General features: G+C 41.1%; 1 protein-coding gene and 1 non-coding gene across 2 annotated transcripts in view; one reads left to right on the top strand and one right to left on the bottom strand.

The window, feature by feature from the left end:
* The window catches only part of BRWD1 (bromodomain and WD repeat domain containing 1), an 88,607-nt gene that overhangs the window by 36,006 nt on the left and 32,847 nt on the right, over nucleotides 1-19,754 (top strand). Inside the window, exons 18-26 of the mRNA XM_090271770.1 lie at nucleotides 588-773; nucleotides 5,063-5,246; nucleotides 8,881-8,974; nucleotides 10,675-10,806; nucleotides 15,007-15,101; nucleotides 16,843-17,032; nucleotides 18,371-18,496; nucleotides 18,604-18,711; nucleotides 19,602-19,726. Coding sequence (XP_090127896.1) covers nucleotides 588-773; nucleotides 5,063-5,246; nucleotides 8,881-8,974; nucleotides 10,675-10,806; nucleotides 15,007-15,101; nucleotides 16,843-17,032; nucleotides 18,371-18,496; nucleotides 18,604-18,711; nucleotides 19,602-19,726 — 1,240 coding nt within the window. The remainder of the gene's footprint in view (nucleotides 1-587; nucleotides 774-5,062; nucleotides 5,247-8,880; nucleotides 8,975-10,674; nucleotides 10,807-15,006; nucleotides 15,102-16,842; nucleotides 17,033-18,370; nucleotides 18,497-18,603; nucleotides 18,712-19,601; nucleotides 19,727-19,754) is intronic.
* Nucleotides 15,509-15,644, bottom strand: LOC150020554 (small nucleolar RNA SNORA50). The gene has a single exon (XR_016513696.1). It is a non-coding gene; the product is annotated as a small nucleolar RNA SNORA50 (small nucleolar RNA).

Below are 19,754 nucleotides of genomic sequence, written 5' to 3'. Positions count from 1 at the left end.
ACTTTTAAAAATCTGATTTTGTACTTGAAGTAAGAATTATGGGTACAGGCTATGCTAAAAGCGTATCTGGGAAGGAGGGAGGGATGGGTGGGGGGTGGAGGGGTGGAGAGGGGGGTGGGGGAGAGAGAGAGAGAGAGAAGCAGGCCTGGAGCAGGGGGAGAGTCAGAGTCCGTGGTTGAAGGCCAAAAAGGTATTACTCCCTCCTTTTAAAAAGGCTTTTAAAACAGCAGAGAAGAAATGCCACTGCTCTTTTTTACATCATATATCACACATTGTTGCTGTGTTCTAGTGAGAGGGGGACCTTGGGCAATAAAATTTTAATGAAACATAATTTTGTATAAATGAGGGGTGTTAATATGAACTAGCAAAATAAAGCTTTCACTAAAATGTGTTTTCATGTGCTCACTTGCTGAGATTTCAAAGGCTCTGCTAATATTTCTGTGCCATTTATTACTCTATAAAGGAAAGCTCTTTAATTATTTTTTTAATAGAAATACTGACAGTTGCTAAGTAATTTTAATTGTAGTCTCTTGAAAGTTATTTTCTTGTTTAGATTATGATTCTATCTTCATTCATTGAATTTGCAGGTGATGGAGAGGTAATTGAACAAATTATAAGCCTACAAACTAATGATAATGTTGAAGGAAGCCCAGAACCCAGTGTTCTTGATGGAATGATAAGAGAGTTGCAGCAGCAGCAAGATCAGAGAATGGGAGCTGGTCAGGATCCTAGTCCCAGTGGACCTCTAAATGGGGAGGAAACACCACGGAGAGGTAAGAACATCTGTGAGGTGTCTTGCCTAAATACGGCTGGAATGAAATTGAAGGGTAAATGAAGTCGTCGTCAGTTACATGTTGTGTGAAAAAAACTTCGAGTAGGCAGTGCGTTTTTACAATTTAAGTATTAGTTTGGAGGTAGCTTTATTATATGTAAGGTTGATGTGCCAAAAAATGGGCCATTTGATTTTCAAGTACTATATGAAAGGTTTTATGAAGGAAAACCAGAGTTACAGGTTTTCCTTGCTTTAAGCATTTATAATTTTTTAAAAAACTGAATTGGGCCCTCGCTAGTGTGGCTCAGCTGGTTGGAGCATCATCCCATAATGAAAAGGTTGCGGGTTTTTATCCCAGTCAGGGTGCACACCTAGGTGGTGGGTTCAATCCCTGGTCTGGGTGTGGGCACGTGCAACCCCTGGATGTGAACTATCCCCAGTTCTGGTGCCGATTCCCACCCTGGAGCCTCCGGGAGGCAACCAGTTGATGCTTCTCTCTTGAGTAGGTGATTCTCTCTCTCCCTTCCTCTCTCTCTAAAAGCAATAGAAAAAATGTCCTTGAATGAGGATTTAAAAAAAAAAACTGAATTGGGTAGAGCGCTGGCTGTGTTTTGTGAGTCAGAAGGCTTGAAGGGAATTTTCAGGGCCAAGTACTTGTTGTTAGAATGTAGTAGTAATCACATTGGTAGTAGAAATAATCTGGAGGAGACTAGCAATTGTTATGCAAGTGGAAACCCACTCTGGGAAAGATAAATGTCTTTGGAAGATTAGGGAAGCTTCGAGAAATCTATCAAATGCCATAAACTCCCCGCAGTGCCGCAAAGATGATACCGTATCATTCCATACGTGCATGGCCCCTTGGCCGTGAATTTCAGTGCCTTCTTTGTTGGCCATTGTTTCTACTTGTCTGTTGGTGAATTTGCTCTTTCTTTTATGTAGACTCTTTCAGTTTTTATTTTGTAATGGCAAAATAATTCATTTCAAAGAAATCGCTTTGAACAGTCGCTTTTTTTTGTACCTCACGTTATATATTGATATAATTTTTTTCTCATATTGATCCAAATTTTGAATTACGCATGGCATTCAAAGGGTTAAGATGGCTCCACTGTCTCCTCAGGTTCAGGTTGACTGTTGTGTATTACTCCATTGGATGAATATTATGTGGATTTATTTATTCATTCTCTCGATGGTCTTTTGAGATTTTGCTAATCATGAAGAGAAATAACATTAATAGACTTGTGTGGATCTTGTATACATTTGAAAGATTTTCTCTTAACCATTAATCTCTGACTGAGATTGTGGGGTGTGGGCATACTATGCCACACTGTTGTCCAGTGGTTGCACGATACATAAAGGGGGCTGTTGGTTCTCTTCTCCCACATTGGGTGGCTTTCTTGATTTTTGCCATTCAGATGGGTGTCAAATGGTAATGCGGTCATAATTTGAAATAAAAAAAAATCACTAATGAGGTTGAATATTTCTTTGGACCGTATTTTCTTTTTTTTCTTGAAAGTTATTTTATAGCATATACTATATTTCTTATATGAAGTTATCTGGGTAGTTTAATCCTATATTGTCACGTATCTGTATTATTATATATTATTATGCATTATTTTGAATTTTGATTTCATCTCTAGGAGGAAAGTATCAGTGGGAATATTTTATCTATGATCTTACCCATTTAAGAAGTTTTGTAAAACATTGACTTAAATATTTGACAAATTGCCTTTACTGAAAAGAACAACATGGTATAAAAATCAGGCTGCCCCAAAGACAGGTAGTCGTTCGTTGCACCCGGGTAATCTCAGTGGAGATGGCATTGGAGTATGCAAGTCCTGCTAGGCCTGGCTGTGAGTGTTGGTATGCTTGAAGTTGTCCCAGAGGTTCCTTACACTTCTTTCATTTATTTGGATTCCTTTTTTTTTTTTTCTTGCTTTTCTGATTGGTTGCTTTTTGCTTCCTTATATTCCAAATCTCTGACTTGATTCTCGGCTTCATCCACTCTACTGTTGATTCCCTCTATGTTGTTCTTTATTTTAATTAGTGTATTCTTCATTCCTGACTGGGTCTTTTTTATGCTGTTGAAGTTCTCACTGAGTTCATTGAAAATCCTTATAACCAGTGTTTTGAACTCTGCATCTAGTAAGTTGTGTGTCTCCATTTTGTTTAGTTCTTTTTGTGGGGTTCTGATCTGTTCTTTCATTTGGGCCGTGTTTCTTTGTCTCCTCATTTTGGCAGCCTCCCTGTGTTTGCTTCTATGTATTAGGAAGAGCTGCTACATCTCCCAGGCTTGGTAGAGTGGCCTCATGTCGTAGGTGTCCTATAGGGTCCAGTGGCACAGCCTCCCCTCTTACCCAAGTTGGGTACTCGAGGTGCACCCTTCGTGTGGGCTGTGTACACCCTCTTGTTGTAGTTGAATCTCAATTGCTGTTGGCATGTTCAAGGTCATCCACTGCCTATGTTTTGTCCAGGGTCACACAGCATAAGCTACAAAGCGATCAGCGGATGGCTGCCACTTGTCTGGGCTTGGAGGTGCCCAGGCGAGGCCAAGCTGTGAACCAAGGCTGGCTGCTGCTAGTGCTGGGCCTGGGGCCACTTAGCAAGAGGTATGGGGCTCCCTGAAGCCAGGTGCTGCTTGTTGGAGAGAATTTAGGACAATCTGAAGCATGGGCCAAAACAAGCTATTTGCATAGAAGAGCCACTGGAAAGAGTTCAGGTGGGCCCAAAAGTTGGGTGGGGGGCAGGACCTCATGGAATCACCAGGGTGAGACCAACGTGTGAGACAAGACTCAGATATGGCGTCTGCCTGCGGGCTCTGGAGTGAAGTGAGCAGTGGCCTCTGGCAGCACTTCCGTCAGGGAGAAAGCTGCCCCAGCTCTTGCCGAGATGCCAGGCAATTCCGATCCTCCCCATCGGTCTCTGGGGCCGTTCCAGCTGCTGCCCAGTGCGGCGCTCAGAGGGGGTGAGTCTGAGTTGGTCTGTGCGTGGGCCCTTTAAGAGGAAGTGCCTGGGACTCCATCAGGTTCTGTCTTCCACAGCCTCAGCCCCCGCTGGTTTCTGCAGACAGAAGTTACGGGACTTCTCTTCTCGACACTGGAACCCTGGGCTGGGGGGCCGGGCGGCAGCTGGACCCTTCACTCCTGAGATCCCCCTCTGGATTCCCTGTGCCACGTGTGTAGGGTCAGCCCGTTCCGTGTCCCCCCCACCCCCCACCGTCTCGAAGTAGTTTGTTCCTTAATTCCGTGGTGTAGGACGTCCATTCCCCTCCGTTTCAGGGTTGTGAGTGACGGTGGTTCTGTCGTTGAGTTGCCGTTCTGATGTGGTGGCGCGAGGAGGTGAGCCGTGTTTGCCTGTGCCCCCGATTTGACTGGAGGTTCTAGAATATATTTTTAGTCTCTTCAAACATTTCTTCTTAAACATCAATACATGTTAGTAGAAACGTTTAATGTCATTTTTAGTAGGTGAAGCATCTTAATGCAAGTTGGCTTTTACTCATGCGGATCTTAGCCCAGGCGGGAAGAGCTGGTGTGGCATGGGTAGAATTTCGTAGCCTCCCGCAGGAAGGGCTGTAGCCCCCGTTTCCCTGTTGCACTTGTAGCAGGTGCCCTTGCCCCCGTGCTTTAAGAAAACAAGCACTTGTCTGGGGCTCCCTCCTCCCCCAGACAAGCTGCAGACCCGCCTCCACCTTCTGTGGCTTCCAGCTCCCGGGAGGCTGCCTTGCCTCCAGCACCCGCCCCAGCTGTGCGCAGGCTCGGGGCGCACTGTCGTCTGTGTCGCCCTGTCCGCCCACCCATGCAGCATCGGTTCAAGCGCTGTCAGCGTTCCGCCGCGTGGCAGTTCTGTGAATTTCTAATGCCCACTGGCTGCAGCCTGCCTGAGAGGCTCGGGCTGCCTCTGTGGCTCAGTTAACGCTGTTAGAGCTCTTGTCATAAAGCCACCGCGGTTGCAGGCGTCTGTCCTCAGAGCTGATTGTCCCGAAAGGGTGTTTTCGATGTGCGTTTTTGAAGAGGCAAGGCTTTTAGGAATGCAACTTCAATGTTACAGTAGATGCCTGTGCATGAAAAAGTATCAGAGCGTCTGGTAAAAATGGAAATTGAGATTAATAGTTAATGCCTGTACTTTATCCCACGTTTTGATTTCAATCACACGAAGATTCTTTTTTCCAGATGTTTTTCTGTAGATTTTTATTTTTGGTTTGTATCTCAGAAGGCGCGTAATCTGCTTATTACATGTTAAATACATACAGAGTGAACTTTGTTTTAGAATAATTTCCTGACAATTTTCCCCTAGGTTTTAGAAGACTAAGCTTAGATATCCAGTCCCCTCCAAATATTGGTCTGCGTCGTAGTGGACAAGTTGAAGGGGTTCGTCAGATGCACCAGAACGCTCCCCGCAGTCAGATCGCTACCGAGCGGGACCTGCAGGCCTGGAAGCGAAGAGTGGTTGTGCCAGAGGTACCGCTGGGCACGTTTAGGTTTGTTCTAGGGTATCTCCTTACGTTGTTTGTATCTGTGAGAATGTACCTGTACGATTATTTACGTACCTTAACCCATTAGTAATACAAAAATAATCATATAAATATATTTTAGTAATTGGATTGAATCTATTTTAATTGTGGTAAGAAAATGTCAAACTTGTTCTCTAACTCTTTACTACGGTAAATTTTTTTATAACCCACCTCATTTCATGTATATCTTTTTGTCCAAAGCACGTGAGCATGTATTTTAAATGATAAGGAATTGCCCTAACTGTAACTATATAGCCATTATTATATTTAAAAAATAACAATTCTCCAATAGAGTCAAATATCTAGTCAGTGTTTACATTTCAAACTGTCTCAGATATCAAATGTTTTTAGTCTTTTGTAAGACCTATTTCATTTGTACAATAGTAATAATTTTGTCAGAAGGCTCTTAAAATCTCTCTTTTTTGTGATTCTAACAGGCATTGGTGCTCACTGCTTAGACATTAATTCATTAGGATTATTAAGTGGTGATATATCAACTCTATGAAGTCTTTATTTATTACCTTAGATATTTCTAAAATATAAATTTTTCCAAATCTAACATTTGATTATTCAGTAGTAGAATTGGTATATAAAAGACAGGCTAGACGCTCAGATTACTTGCTTTATTTGCCTTGAAGATTTATTCTCTGTTATCTTTCAGTAATGACCCAATTTGTGTGTGTGTGTGTTTCACTGTATAAATCACACTGCTGTGATTTAGCTTATTTCTAATATTCCTTATTGATATTTAAGTTGTCCCCTCTCTGACCAGGATGGGCCTCTTCAATTTGGCTTCCGAGTCCTGAAACCTGATTGTAGTGGCCTTCCACTGTGTCCTTGCTGTTAGGCATGCCAAGATGTTATAGGTTTGTCCTTGTGACTGTCTTGACCTAGACCTGGAATTAGTCTTTTCTCTTATGGAGCCCCGTTTTCTTTTCTTGGGAAATAATCTCTCATAATTATAGCCTGGGCAGGGTCTTTCTTGCTCTACTGAGTTGTCAAAATGGGGCAGGGTCTTTCTTGCTGAGTTGTCAAAATGGAGGCAGCAAAATACTGTTTTTCATTAATATTTAAAATCTTTCAGTATTCTGTCATATTTGTGATTCATAATAACTAATACATTGAAGATAATTTTGAAAAAGTGTTTTCTTCATGTGTTTAGCAAGAAGAGTTTCAGTGATTGGTGGAGTAATACAGTTCACTTATCGCGGGTATTATGTTCCAGACCCCCCTGCGAAGTAGGAATCTTAACACTCTTAAACCTACGTCACTTTAACAACATGCATATAAAGTACTGCAAAATCCCGTGATATAGCGAGAAATCCATGATAAATAATTAAATACAATATTTTTAAAAACCCCGCAATACAGTGAGGCCGCCATAAGTGAACCGCGATATAGAGAGGGACTCCTGTACTGGATAATACTTAGAACTTGTACAGTGAATTTGAGAATATTTAAAGGACACAATAAAATAGTGAAAAGCAAAATTTGAAATTAGGATGAGAATACAGCAAATCACCATCGTGTACGTAGAATGCTGTAATTGAGCCTTACAGTTGTGTCTGAGTTTTATGGTCATCAGAACCGGAATTGTCATTTTGGGATACTTCTTGTCAAAACCATGGGAAGGAAACAGGTGTCAGGAGTGAAAGACCTGAAGAGTTAATTCCTAAAATAATAAACAAGCATTTGTTCTCTTAACATAAATGAAGACTGGAAATAGCTTAAGGCTGGAATCATGGTTCTAGTTTATTGGGGACTTAGTTTCCTCTGTTTCTGATCTCCATCTTAGGATGTGGCTTTTAATCTTGAGGTCAGCTCACGCCCCAGATAGCATTTGTGATGGAGGCTGAGATTTAGACCAGAAGAAGCGAGAGGAGAGGAGAGGCAAAATGGACATTCCTTTACTAAGCAGCCTTAGTGACCGCACGTGGCATTTCTGCTTTTAACTCGTTGACCAGAATGTTGTCGTATGGCCATACTGAGTAACAGAAGAGGCTAGGTGGTAGTTTCCAGTTAGGGCAACAAAGAGCCTCCGTAAAAACGGAGATTCTGTACCTAAGGAAGGAGGGATGAGTGGATTTTGAGTCAGCGAGTTAGCTGTCTGCCCCAAGTTAACTGTTTCAGAGAAGAGTGTTGCTTTTTGTCCAGCTGTCTTCCAACACATGCACGAGCGTTGGGAAGGACACGCTGTGATTGGGTGGTGGCCAGTGCCCTTGACAACAGTCCTTACCGCGGAGCTCAGTGGCGCTTTTACATAATATCAGCGTCGTTTGGTAGGATCAAGAGGAACTGAACATTTGTTTTCTGCCTATAAAAGTAGTTTGTATCCATACCGAATAATTCAGGTAATAGATAAAAGTGTGAGAAGATAGATAACCCTGCTGTGCAGAAAGATGAGCACATTGTGCTGCTTCCTAGCAGAGAAATTCTGTTTGGGGCTAGAGTTCAGGCATATAGTTTGTCTTTATCCAATAAGAAAGAAATTTTGTTCACTCTGCAATCTTTTATAATATCACTTTTCTTAGCTGAGTGATATTAACAATTCTTCAGGCATGGAATTGCATTCAAAGATGAACTTTTGAAGGCTAGAGTGTTCCTTTGTTTTATTGATTTAGAATGAATGGTATATAGTGTTTTGTCAAAACAGATACGGGGTAGAATTTCATTTGGCAGCAAATGAAAAACCTCATATAATTAAGTACACATAAAAGTGGTGAAATTGACAGCTTGAGAAGGGTTGAATCTAATTTAGAATTTCCCTGTGGCTAGAATAATGTATCCCTGTAATCTGAGCGTGGGCTGCAGATGGACCTTGAGAAAAGAGAGATTTCCTTAGAAATCAGTTTTTGCCCTTACAGCATTTATGCTTACACTATTGGAGTGTCTAGTTACATCTTGGAGCATGGCCATGATGTCAGTTTTGAATCTTTTCTGGTGGGGTTTGAAAGTGAACAAAAACAAAGCTGTGCGTTTTCAGTAACGTTCAGACTGGAGAGTGAGCACATCCATCATTCTCTACTGTGGGGAAGGAGAACGATGATGGTCAGGACCTCCCTCGTGGTGGAAGGTCCCCTGCTTTGACATTGGTCAGAGTAGCATTGTAATGTTTCTTTTGTATCATGTAAGTAAACTATAGATAATTAGGAGAAGTAGTAACATTGCTATTTTGGTTTTCTGCAATTTAAAAAACATGCATTTTCAATAGTTTGGAGGAGAATTCTGCTCCTGTCCATTTGTTAGAGAAAGGAATTGCAATCTTGGATAATTACAGGGACATTTTGAGTAGCTAATTTGAGAGATTCTGTTTGAGTTGGTCCTAATAGGACCGATCAAAATACAAACAGCCGTTTCTGTGTAAAATATGAAAAATAGGATTTCCTAGCTGTTGCTGAGGTTTTATTTATATTCCTATTAAATTTCTAATATAAAGTATAGCTTGACTTAAGTTTTGCAATAACTTTAGGTATTTCCTATATTAATTTAAAAAGTATATAAACTTATGATTTCTAGAACATAATGATTACTTTTTCCTGTTAGTATCCTCTACTTATCCATCAATTTAGTAACTAACATAACTGGATCATTACATTTGTAGGAAGTTGGAAGACTTCAGAATAGAGAAAGGTGAAGAGGAAAGAAATCTTTATGTAATTGGGAGAAAAAAGAAGACTGTTCAGCTCTCACAAAAGGTAACCTAAATTCTGTTTTTCTTAGGAACGAGGCAATTAGAAATAAGACTGAAATTTATGATTTTCTTTTCAGTGAGAATATTGGTAATTTTCACCTGAAATAGAATAATATATCTTACTTAAAGCCTTCTGTTCGGGATTTGAGATAGTAGACGTAGGTTGTACAGCCGTTAGGAAGGAGTGAGAGTTTGAAAACCCGAGGAAAGTCGCTGATGCCTGGTCGTGCTAACAGATTCCAGAAAATTGCTGTCTAATGACCACTGAGGTCAAGAACTAGAACTAGCCCTTTAAAAGCATTTTGTGTCCATTCCCAATCACCACACTCCCTTCCTTCTGTAGGTAACTAATTATTTTACTTCTAAACCTGTTGGTTAGCATCGTCTATTTCTGAAGTTTATCCGAATTATGCATTTATAAATATTTTTAGATGTTACAATGCTTAGTAATCCTCCAAACTCAAGAAAATCTTATTCCCTAGTATTTAATTTCTCTGTATAGTTTCTTGAACATCACATGAACAGCATTAATATTGAGTTCATGGAAGATACACAAAATGTATGTAAGGTTAGTGCTACAAAATTGGTGAAAACTGGTTGGATATTTGCAGCATTTTCTCTGAATTAATCACAAGGATGGGCTTTAGTGTTTGGGGTTATTGTCTTAAGTTTTCATAGCTTTGTTAGGTATATAATGCCCTCGAACTGATTAAAAAATATATATGTATGTATATCTTTTGACAGATTACTTACTCTTCTGAGTGGTAGTTTTATTGGGCTGAATTTTAAAGAGTAATTATTTTGCTTTGATAAAAATATGATATTTTCAAAATTCAAGCAGAATTTACAAACAACAAACCATCCAAAAATCTAAAGCCTGGAAATAACTAGGATTAATATTTGGGGATAATTTCTGATATTTCTCTGTACCTCTATATACATATAGTGATATTTTTCTTAAGGTAGTTACTGCATCATATTATATGTATTCACTTCTCAGGTATATATTTCTAAAGTGATAAACTTTTTGGGTGATTATCGCATCATGGTGTAACAATTAACTTACAGTTTTATTTGGAAAACACTAATCTGATGTGCCTAATTTAGCCATCGCTTCCAAGTATCTTAAAAGTAAAAATACCAAGGTTGATTTAATAGCATATGGGAAAAATAAAATCCATTAAAGAATATTTTATTTTTTTCAACTATTATTATTTATATTTTTTGCATTAAACTGTTTTGGGAATTTGGTAGAATGCCCATTTTGTTGTTTAAGATTGTACAGTATTCCCTCACTTACCGTGGGTATCACGTTCTAGACGCCCCCGTGACAGGTGAAAATCTGCGAAGTAGGAACCTTACATTTATTTTAGTATTTATATATATTTTAAGGCTTTATAAACCCTTCCCACACACTTATAAACCATCCCCACTCCCTTATTAACCTTTTCCACACTTTTTATAAGTACTACTTATGTTCTTAAACATATTCTGCACTCTTAAACCTACGTAACTTTAACAACATGTGTATACAGTACTGCAAAATCCCATGATATAGCGAAAAATCCATGATAAATAATTAAATAAAATATTTTTTAAAATCCTGCGATACAGTGAGGCCACTATAAGTGAACTGCGATACAGAGAGGGACTCTGTACTTATTTTGGTGTTGATTTTCATCTGCATATTTCTTTATGTTGCAGTCTGATTCGGTGGTTTTGATGTCACAGTCTAGGCAGAGGACATGTAGGCGTAAATATCCAAATTACAGCAGAAGAAATGTTGGACGAATTGAGTTATCTTCTGGAAATGAATCTTCAAGCTCTATAAGACATGTGAGTTTTGTAACTTTAAAATACATAAAATAACCTTTAAGTAATTTCTCTAACTGCTCTGAAATTATGTGAAAATATAGTATTCTGTAGAGGTTGAGATGAAATTTCGCATTGCGGGTTTTAATAAAAATTATGCACAGCTTTGTTGAGATACTCACTCTACTAGTAAACCACCCAGTGGTTTTTGTACATTCACAGAACTGCCATTAGCACTACTGTTTAATTTCAAAATCCTTTTATCACCTCTAAGAAGAAGCCCTCTGTCCGTTTTTAGTCAGCTCCTCATTTCCATCACCCCACAGCCCCTGGCAACCACTAATCTACTTCTGTCTCTATGTATTTGCCTCTTTTGGGCATTGCATTTGAGGGGAAGAGTATATCATTTTGTGACTGGATTTTCCACTTGGTGTAATATTTTAAAGGTGGATTCATGTGTAGCATGTATGAAGACTTGATTTTTTCATTACCCAGTATATGAACATACCACATTTTGATTATTCACTCGTCAGCTGATGGACATAGGTATTATTTCCACTTTTGGGCTATTAATGAGCAGTACTGCTTGTTGTCACTCGTGCCTGGGCTTTTGTTTGGACATACATTTTTAGTTCATTTTGGTGTTTATGCAGGAGTCATATGGCAACCCTGTGTTTATCAGCCTGTTGAGGAATTTCCAGACTTTTCCAAAATGGCGCACTATTTTATATTCCCGTCGCTGTTGTCTGAGGGTCCCAGTTGCTCCTCGTCGTTGTCAGCACTTGTACCGTCTTTCCTGGTTGTAGCCGTCTCAGGGAGTGTGACGTGGGATCTCACCGAGGCTGGGACTTGCGTTTCCCGAATGGCTGACGATGTCGAGGGTGTTTTCATGTGCTTGTTTTCCGTTTGTATCTTTGGAGAAATTTCTGTTCAGCTCTGTTGTTCCTCTTTTAGTTTGTCTATTTTTAATTGCTGTAAGAGTTCTTTTGATATTTTGGCTACAAGTCCTTTATCAGGTATATGACTTGCAAATCTTTTCTGTCATTCAGTGAGAGTTGCCTTTTCACTTCTTCGATGGTTTCTTTGAAGCACAAAAGTTTGACATTTGATTGAGTCCAGTTTATTTTTCCCTCAGTTGCTTTTGCTGCCATATCTGACCATTTTACTGACTTTAATAATCACATCTAAGTCACTGGTCTTCATTTGACTCTTCTTAGGAAACCAGTATTTTTGGTAAAGCGTATTTAAAAATTAATATTAGAATGTTAATATTTTCTAATAAGTGATGTTTTGGAGAATGAAATGTTCCATATGGATGAATAATTTATTTTACTGCTTTATAAAGCATTAGGATGACAGTCAACATAGCATTTGAGTGTAAACCCAAATTCTTCTGCTTGGATAACTTGTTTAACCTTTAACCTGTATGTGCCTCTGCCATGTCTGTGAAGGGAATTGGTAGTCGTCCATCCTCAGAGATGCTGTGAGAATTGTTTTAGTTAACCATGTAAAGTGCTTAAAACAGTACCTAATACCCAATAATGTTACCTGCTGTTATCAGAACTGTTCATTTAAATGGTTTATTTTGATTTTTTTCCATCACCATCTCTTCCCTTGCACCCTCTTCCACCTCCTTCCTCCCCCCACGTCACCACACTGTTGTCCGTCCCCGTGGTCACCACACTGTTGTCGTTGTCCATGCGTTCTTTCTCTTTTTTTCTTGTTTGCTCAACCCCTCACCCCTGCCCTCCTAGGAAATGATTTTGTTTTATGTGATGAGACCCCTTCATTGCTGTAGTGACTTCAAAAAATACCTGATGCCCTGGCTGGCGTCACTCAGCAGGTTGAGCGCCGGCCTGAGAGCCGAAGGTCGCTGATTCAGTTCCCACGCAGGGCACAGGCCTGGGTTGCCGGCCAGGTCCCCAGTCGGGGTCTTCTGGGAGGCAACCACACATCGCTGTTTCTCTTCCTCTCTTTCTCCTCCCTTCCTCTCTCTCTAAAAATAAATAAATAAAACCTCTAAAAAAAAATTTACTTGGTGTTTCCGAGAAGTTTAAGGTTTTACAGAAAAACTGCACAGAAAGTACAAGTTCTTATATACTCCCTTGCTTCCTGCACAGTCCTTCCTGTCAGCAGTGTCTTGAATTAGCGTGGTACCTGTGCTCCAGCTGATGAACCAAACCACTTCTTATACGTTGTCATGAACCAAATTCCATCGTTTACTCTGGGGAGCGGTCCGTTGTGAAGTTCTGTGGGTCTTGACAAATGCATAACGTGATGTATCTTATCAGAACAATATTATACAGGAAAGTTTCGCTGCCCTAAAACCCCCCTGTGCTGTATACTCAAGCATCCCATCCTCCCTCCTGAGCCACTGGTAACCACTGAACTTATTCTTTCCATAGTTTTGACTTTTCCAGAATGTCATGTAATTAGATTATACAAGATGTAGCCTTTTCAGGTTAGCTACTTCCTAGTGACACTAGTACATGTTTCCTCTGTGTCTTTTCATGACGCCATGGTTCATTTCTTCTTCATGCCAATACTCCCGTTGTCCAGGTTTCCCAGTTTATTTATCCGCTCACCTACTGTCAGACGTGCTGGTTGCTCCCAAGTTTTAGCGGTGAGGAGTAACACTGCCGTCCACGTCCACGTGTGGTCCTGGCCGGGGGGCTGCAGTGCCGTCCCAATATGCCGGGGTTGCGGGTTCGGTCCCCGGGCAGGGCGTGTGCGTGGGTGGGTGGAACAGCAAGTCGAGGTTTCTCTTTCTCTTCCCTTCCCACCCTCCCTTTCCTTCCTCTCTAAAATTAATTTTAAAAAATCGGTGTGCAGGTTTTGTGTGGGCAAAATTATTCAGTACATTTGTGTAAGTACCAAAGAACATGATTATTGGATCATATAGTATAAGTCTGTTTCGATTTGTGTGAAACTGCCGAACGCCGCTCCGGAGTGGCTGTACCGTTTTGCGTTCCCGTCAACAGTGAATGAGAGCGGGTGACGTGGGTGAAAGGAACCAAAAGGCCCAAACTTGCAGTTACAGAGTACGTCCGTCAGGGGCGCTGCCGCGCAGTGCAGTGACCGCAGTAACCCTGTGCCGCGTGTGGGGAAGCTGCTAAGCGTGAAACTCAAAAGGTCTCATCACAGGAAGAGAAATTCTGTATGGTAACGGATGTCAGCTAGACTTTACTCTGGTAATCATTTTGCAGTATATACAAATACCAGATCATTATGTTGTATACCTAAAATTAATGTAATGTATGCCAGTTATACTTCAATTAAAAAAACCAGTTCTTTCTAACTTCATCTATAGAGCCTACCATCCCAGTGAAAATTCTAGCAAGATAATCTGGTGGGTATTGATATGATTCTAAAATTTATATGGAGAGGAAAAAGACCTAGTATAGCTAACAGAATAGTGAAGAACAAGAAAATTGGAGGACTGATACTCCCTGACAGTAAGACTTGCTATAAATCTCCTGTTTTTAAGACAGTGTGGTATTCTTGAAGAATATACAGATAGACCAGTGGGACAGAATAGGGAATCTGGCAGTAGATCAATACAAATACAGTCAACTAGTCTTTAACAAAAGAACAAAGACAACTCAGTGGACAGAGTGCAGTCTTTTCTGCAAATGGTGTTGGAACAGCTGGATATCCACGTGCAAAAGAAGTGACTCTAGACACAGACTTACTCAGAAATTAACTAAAGTGGGTCATAAACTTAATAAAACAAAATATAAAATCTTTAGGAGTTAGCATGATAAAATCTAGGCGATACTAGGTACTGTGCTGACTTTTTAGATAATAGAATGCCAAAAGCATGACCCCGTGAAAGAAAACTTGGCCAGTGGCCCTTCACGGAGACTAAAACCTGCTGCTCTGGGAAAGACACGGTTAGGAGGATGAGAAGACAGGCCGCAAAACGGCCGTGACGCTCGTATCTGCTCAAGGACTTGGACTCAAAATACACCACAAATTCTTAAAACTGACCAGTAAGAAAACTGAATTGAAAAATTGTCAGGAGATCTAATGGACACCCCCTCACAAAAGGTGTAAGATGGCCGACCAGTGTGACCAGGTGCCTGGCGTGCTGGGTCCCGGGGCCGGGCCGTGGGGCGGTGGTGAGGTGCCGTGCGTCCAGACACCGAGCCCTTGCCCAGCTCTTTATTGGCTTCACTCGGAGATCAGGCTTTTTAATTTCATTTCTCCCTTCTCACAAATCAGGAGACTTCCTGTGACCAGAGTGAAGGTTCTTGTTCTGAAGAAGAGGAGGAATGGAAAAGTGATAGAAGAAGCGAAAGTGATAGTGAAAGTTCAAGGTATCACTCTCTCTTTTTTTTAAGTATATTTTATTGATTGTGTTGTTGCTCAAGGCATCTGTTTTTAATTGTTTTGACCTCTGAAGCATTTTATTTGTAGCCTTGGTTGAACTGTATTTGGATGGCATTCAGGATGCAAGGGTTTGCAACTGTGAGCAGCTAACACTGAATTTTTAGTACATTTGAAAGGAGAAGAAAACGGGATTAACAGCCGTTTCTATAGAAAAGACTTTGTGTATCTTTATTTGACTGTAAACATTTGAGCCAGGAGTGTAAAATATGTTTACTCAAAACATCGACGTAGCCATGGGCTGCACTTACAGAGAGTAGTATCCACCGTACGTATGGGAAAACCATTGTTACCTTCATTACCAGTTATTGTAAGTGTGTTGTTTACTTTTTTTTTTTAATGTGCCTTGTTTTTAAAAGAGCAGTTCAGTTGAGAGCTGAGGAGCCCCAGTTATAACAAGTCCTTACGCTCCAGCGCTGCTGCTTGGCCCGCGAAGCTACAGACAAGACACATCAGGTTCAGAGGCAGTGCTTAACGTTGTTTACTTCTGATGTCCAGGTTTTGTTGGACCAAGGTGTTAACATCTATTTTTTATCTTGGTAAATGTCAACTTTGTTTTGACAGATGTGCAGGCCATAAACCCAGACGTACTTTTTTCTTCCCAATGTGCCCATCACCACGTCTAGAGCATTTCCTTCTAAATATGACTCTCAAATAATCTCACTCCTGTCCCCACCGACAGCGTGCTGGTCTGCACCACCGGACTGTGCTCCCCCGCTTCCTGCCTTGTCTCCTTTTATCCCATTGTGATAAGAGCTGCAGTGATTTTTAGAATACTTGTCTACTCAATTTTTTTTTTAAATTGTGACAAAACTTACCTAACATAAAATGTACCGTCTAAGCCATTTTCCACTGGACAGTTGAGTGCATTGGCAGTGCTGTGCGCCCCGTCTCCAGCACCTTTTGTCTTGCCCAGCTGGAACTGGGCGCCCGTTGGACAGCCGTTCTCTGTTCCGCCCCCAGCGCCCGGGAGCCGTCGTTTTCCTTCGTCATTGTCCTCGAGTTCACCTTCCCTCGAATTTCATAATCCAAAGGAGATGCTCTTAAATTTTCTTGAGCAGCATTTCTAATGTGTTTGTTGGAGTGTGCTTTATCGCGGGCGGCGAGGGTCCCGTGTCTGGCTTTCCCTTGGGCTCTGCTTTTGCTCAGGGTGGCCTAGGACTGGGCCTCTCTCGGAGCTTCTGGTACACCCGGGGAAGGGCCTCTCTAGGCAGGAAGCTCTGACCAGCTTCTGGCCCTCTGTTTGGTGCGGCTGTGCTTTCTCGGGCTTCTCAGTGTATTCACTGATGGTTTGTCAGCCCAGTTAAAATTCCCAGTCTATCCCTGAACCTCCTTTAACTTAGGGGGTGCTGTTTATGGTTCTGTGTGACTGCTGCTGTTTTCATAACTACACTTTATTTTTTAAAAGGGGAATTGTTAGTCACCTCTAGATGTTGTCTTCCATGAGACCGCATTTATATTATTATTTTTAAAAATCCCTCGGGCTTCCATTCTTTCCTAATTCCCAGTGTCAGTAAGGGCTTCTTTCTCATGATCTTTGATCATTTCAGGATTTGTTGATGGAGATTGTTTAAGTTGAAGCTTCTTGGGGGTCTTTTCCCCCTCCTTGTCTCCCCTCTTAAGACTTAGCTTCTGGTTCCTCTACAACTGAAAATGTTGTTCCTTTTCCAGTGACTCTTCATCTCGATATTCTGACTGGACAGCTGATGCGGGCATCAATTTGCAGCCCCCTTTAAGGACTTCTTCTCGTCGGCGTGTTACCCGATTTTGCAGTAGTTCGGAGGATGAAGTGTCTACTGAGAATTTATCGCCTCCTAAAAGGAGACAGAAGAGGAAGAAAGAAAATAAGCCCAGAAAAGAGGTAGGAAAAGTACATTTTCAGAAATAACAGGTGTCCTGTCCATATTTAAAGTCTTTTTGAAACTGGAACCTTTTTTTTTCTCATGCACAGTGTTATGTCATCAGGAGTTAAATGTAACATGTAAACTTATTTTTTTGAAAAGCTACTTTATTATTAAATCTTCTCCTTCTAATGTGTTCTCTGTCGGACTTGGGCCTTAACCCTTGCTGAATCTGAAACCTAAAGGGAAAGTTTGTTTTGCTCAGGATCCCACCTTAACGCATTTTTCCTGTTAATTTCAACACCACAAATAGACTTCAGGGCATCTTAAGGCACTTCCCTTCCTGTTTTGTCTGTTATTGACATGTTTCTCGTTTTCATTTGCTGTGTTCTATCGTCATGCTTTCCTCCTAATTGTAATACCCCCTTCCTTATATGTGTAGCGCATGTGCTCCTATCGTGCATGTAGCTCTCATTATTTAATAATGCCATGTCTTTGTATTAGTTATTTACTTCTTTGTAACATGTCACCCTAAAACCTAGCTGCACAAAGTGACAAACACGTACTTCACGTTTTGACGGGAAAGGTATTTGGGAGCTGGGGGATTTGGGTGTCTGAGGTTACCTGATCATGCGGGCTGGGGCCGAAGCTGTCCGAGGGCTCGACTGGGGCCGGGTGGTCACCTTAGACGCTCCCTCCTGTGGTTTGGGCTGGTGACTTCAGCTCCCTGCTGCATGAGCCTCTCCATGGGGCTGCTTGAGTGTCTTCCCAGCACGGCCGCTGTGTTCCCCAGAACTAGTGATCCAAAAGTGTAAGCAAGGGGTGCGCCCTTATGCTTTTTATTACCTAGTCTTAACGTCATGCATTGTCACTTTTACTTTATTCTATTTGTTAGAAGCAAGGTGAGCCCATACTCAAGCAGAGGAGACTTTGAAGTGGACAAGTATCAAAGAATTTTGGCTGTATTTTAAAATGGCCAGCCTTAAAACCTCACATCAGGAGGACGTTGCCTGTGACGATCAGTCTGTGGTGAGGTTCAGAGTGGTGTCTCGGGCAGAGCAGGCTGTGTACTGAAGAGGACTTGGGTTGGAAATCAGCCCCCTTGCACAGCATGTTCAGTGTTAGGGAGAATCTGTTAAATTCAGGAGATGCTAGGAAGGTGCAGGGTAGATCCAAATGCAGACTAGTGATGTGTCCCTGTGTGTGTTAGGAGCCAGCATGGGTGGTGGTTAACAACTCATCCTTAGGTGGCCTGCAGTAAAGTCGTTCTGAATGGTGACGTTCCTTTTGTTTCTCAGTCAGAGAGTGCACGCTGCTCTTTTCTGTCCTTCTAAACTCCACTCTCTCCCCCTCGGCAGAGTTTGCGGAGAGTGACTCCGGCGGAGCTGGCAAACATGGAACATCTGTATGAATTTCACCCTCCGGTTTGGATAACCGACACCGCCCTTCGAAGGTCTCCTTTTGTCCCGCAGATGGGCGATGAGGTGAGAGCGATGCAATTCAGAGACTTGGATATGGAACATAAAACAAAATGAATGTGACTCCTAAGTGTTTATTTTTATTTGTTATTTTTCAATGTATTCTTCTGTAGGTAATATATTTTCGACAGGGTCATGAAGCTTATATTGAAGCTGTCAGAAGAAATAATATTTATGAGCTGAACCCTAACAAAGAGCCATGGAGAAAAATGGACCTTAGGGTAAGATGATGGTTCTATTAAACATTGAACACATACATAATTAAATTACTTAAAAATCCATTTAAAAACCTGGAGGCATATTTCATTACTGTCTTTACATTAATTTTCTATTTAAAAACATACCTGCTATTACCCATAAGCTTTTAAGATCCAATAGGAAGACTTAATGTTTATCAGTGGGCAGTCTTCATATATGACCGATTGACATGCAACATTCTAAGTGTGTTTGAGTTTCGTAGGAAGGCAGCTTTGCAATATGGATCAGTAATCTTAAAATGTGCATACCCAGAATAGATTTTAAAAAGCAGTGCAAGTTTTCAAGGGAAGAAATACAAATTGTAAGAAAAGGTTCAACCTCATGCATAATATAGAAAAACTTCAGCTCCCCTGTCCCTAAACAGTGGTCAGTCTGATCATGGAGAAGGCCCCTAATGGGCGGTGCGTTATACGGTGAGGATATGCTGGACAGAGGGATGATGCAGCCCAAGTGAGGCCGAGTGGAGGAGCATGACATTTCATCGTGCTACTCAGAGTGGGGCACAGTTTAAAACTTACGAATTGTTTATTTCTGGAACTTTTTATTTAATATTTTTGGACTGTGGTTGACCCACGGGTAACTGAAACAGCAGAAAGCGAAGCCATGGATGAGGTGGGATTATTACATTTTCTAAAGTGAATATATTTCTTATATGAGAAATGGTATTAAATGTCTGCTTTCAAAAAGGTGCGAAGGTAAACTTTAGCAAAAATTATTGTAATTAATAGTTACTTAAACTTATCTGCTAGTTTGGAAACCTAAATTTTGAGTTGACTAATTTTGCCATATGTAGAGAATTAGAATCTTGAGGAATTGATTTATTTTAATTATTCTTTAAAAAAATCTGTTGCAGGATCAAGAATTGGTCAAAATCGTTGGAATACGATACGAGGTCGGGCCCCCCACGCTCTGTTGCCTCAAACTAGCATTCATAGACCCTGCAACTGGAAAGCTTACGGACAAGTCTTTCTCTCTTAGGTATGTGTTACGTTGTATGGCAGTATTT

Source organism: Furipterus horrens, unplaced genomic scaffold, assembly GCF_987537825.1.
Source record: "Furipterus horrens unplaced genomic scaffold, mFurHor1.1.pri manual_scaffold_1, whole genome shotgun sequence".
NCBI lineage: Eukaryota > Metazoa > Chordata > Mammalia > Chiroptera > Furipteridae > Furipterus > Furipterus horrens.
This window is presented reverse-complemented; position numbering and strand designations above follow the sequence as displayed.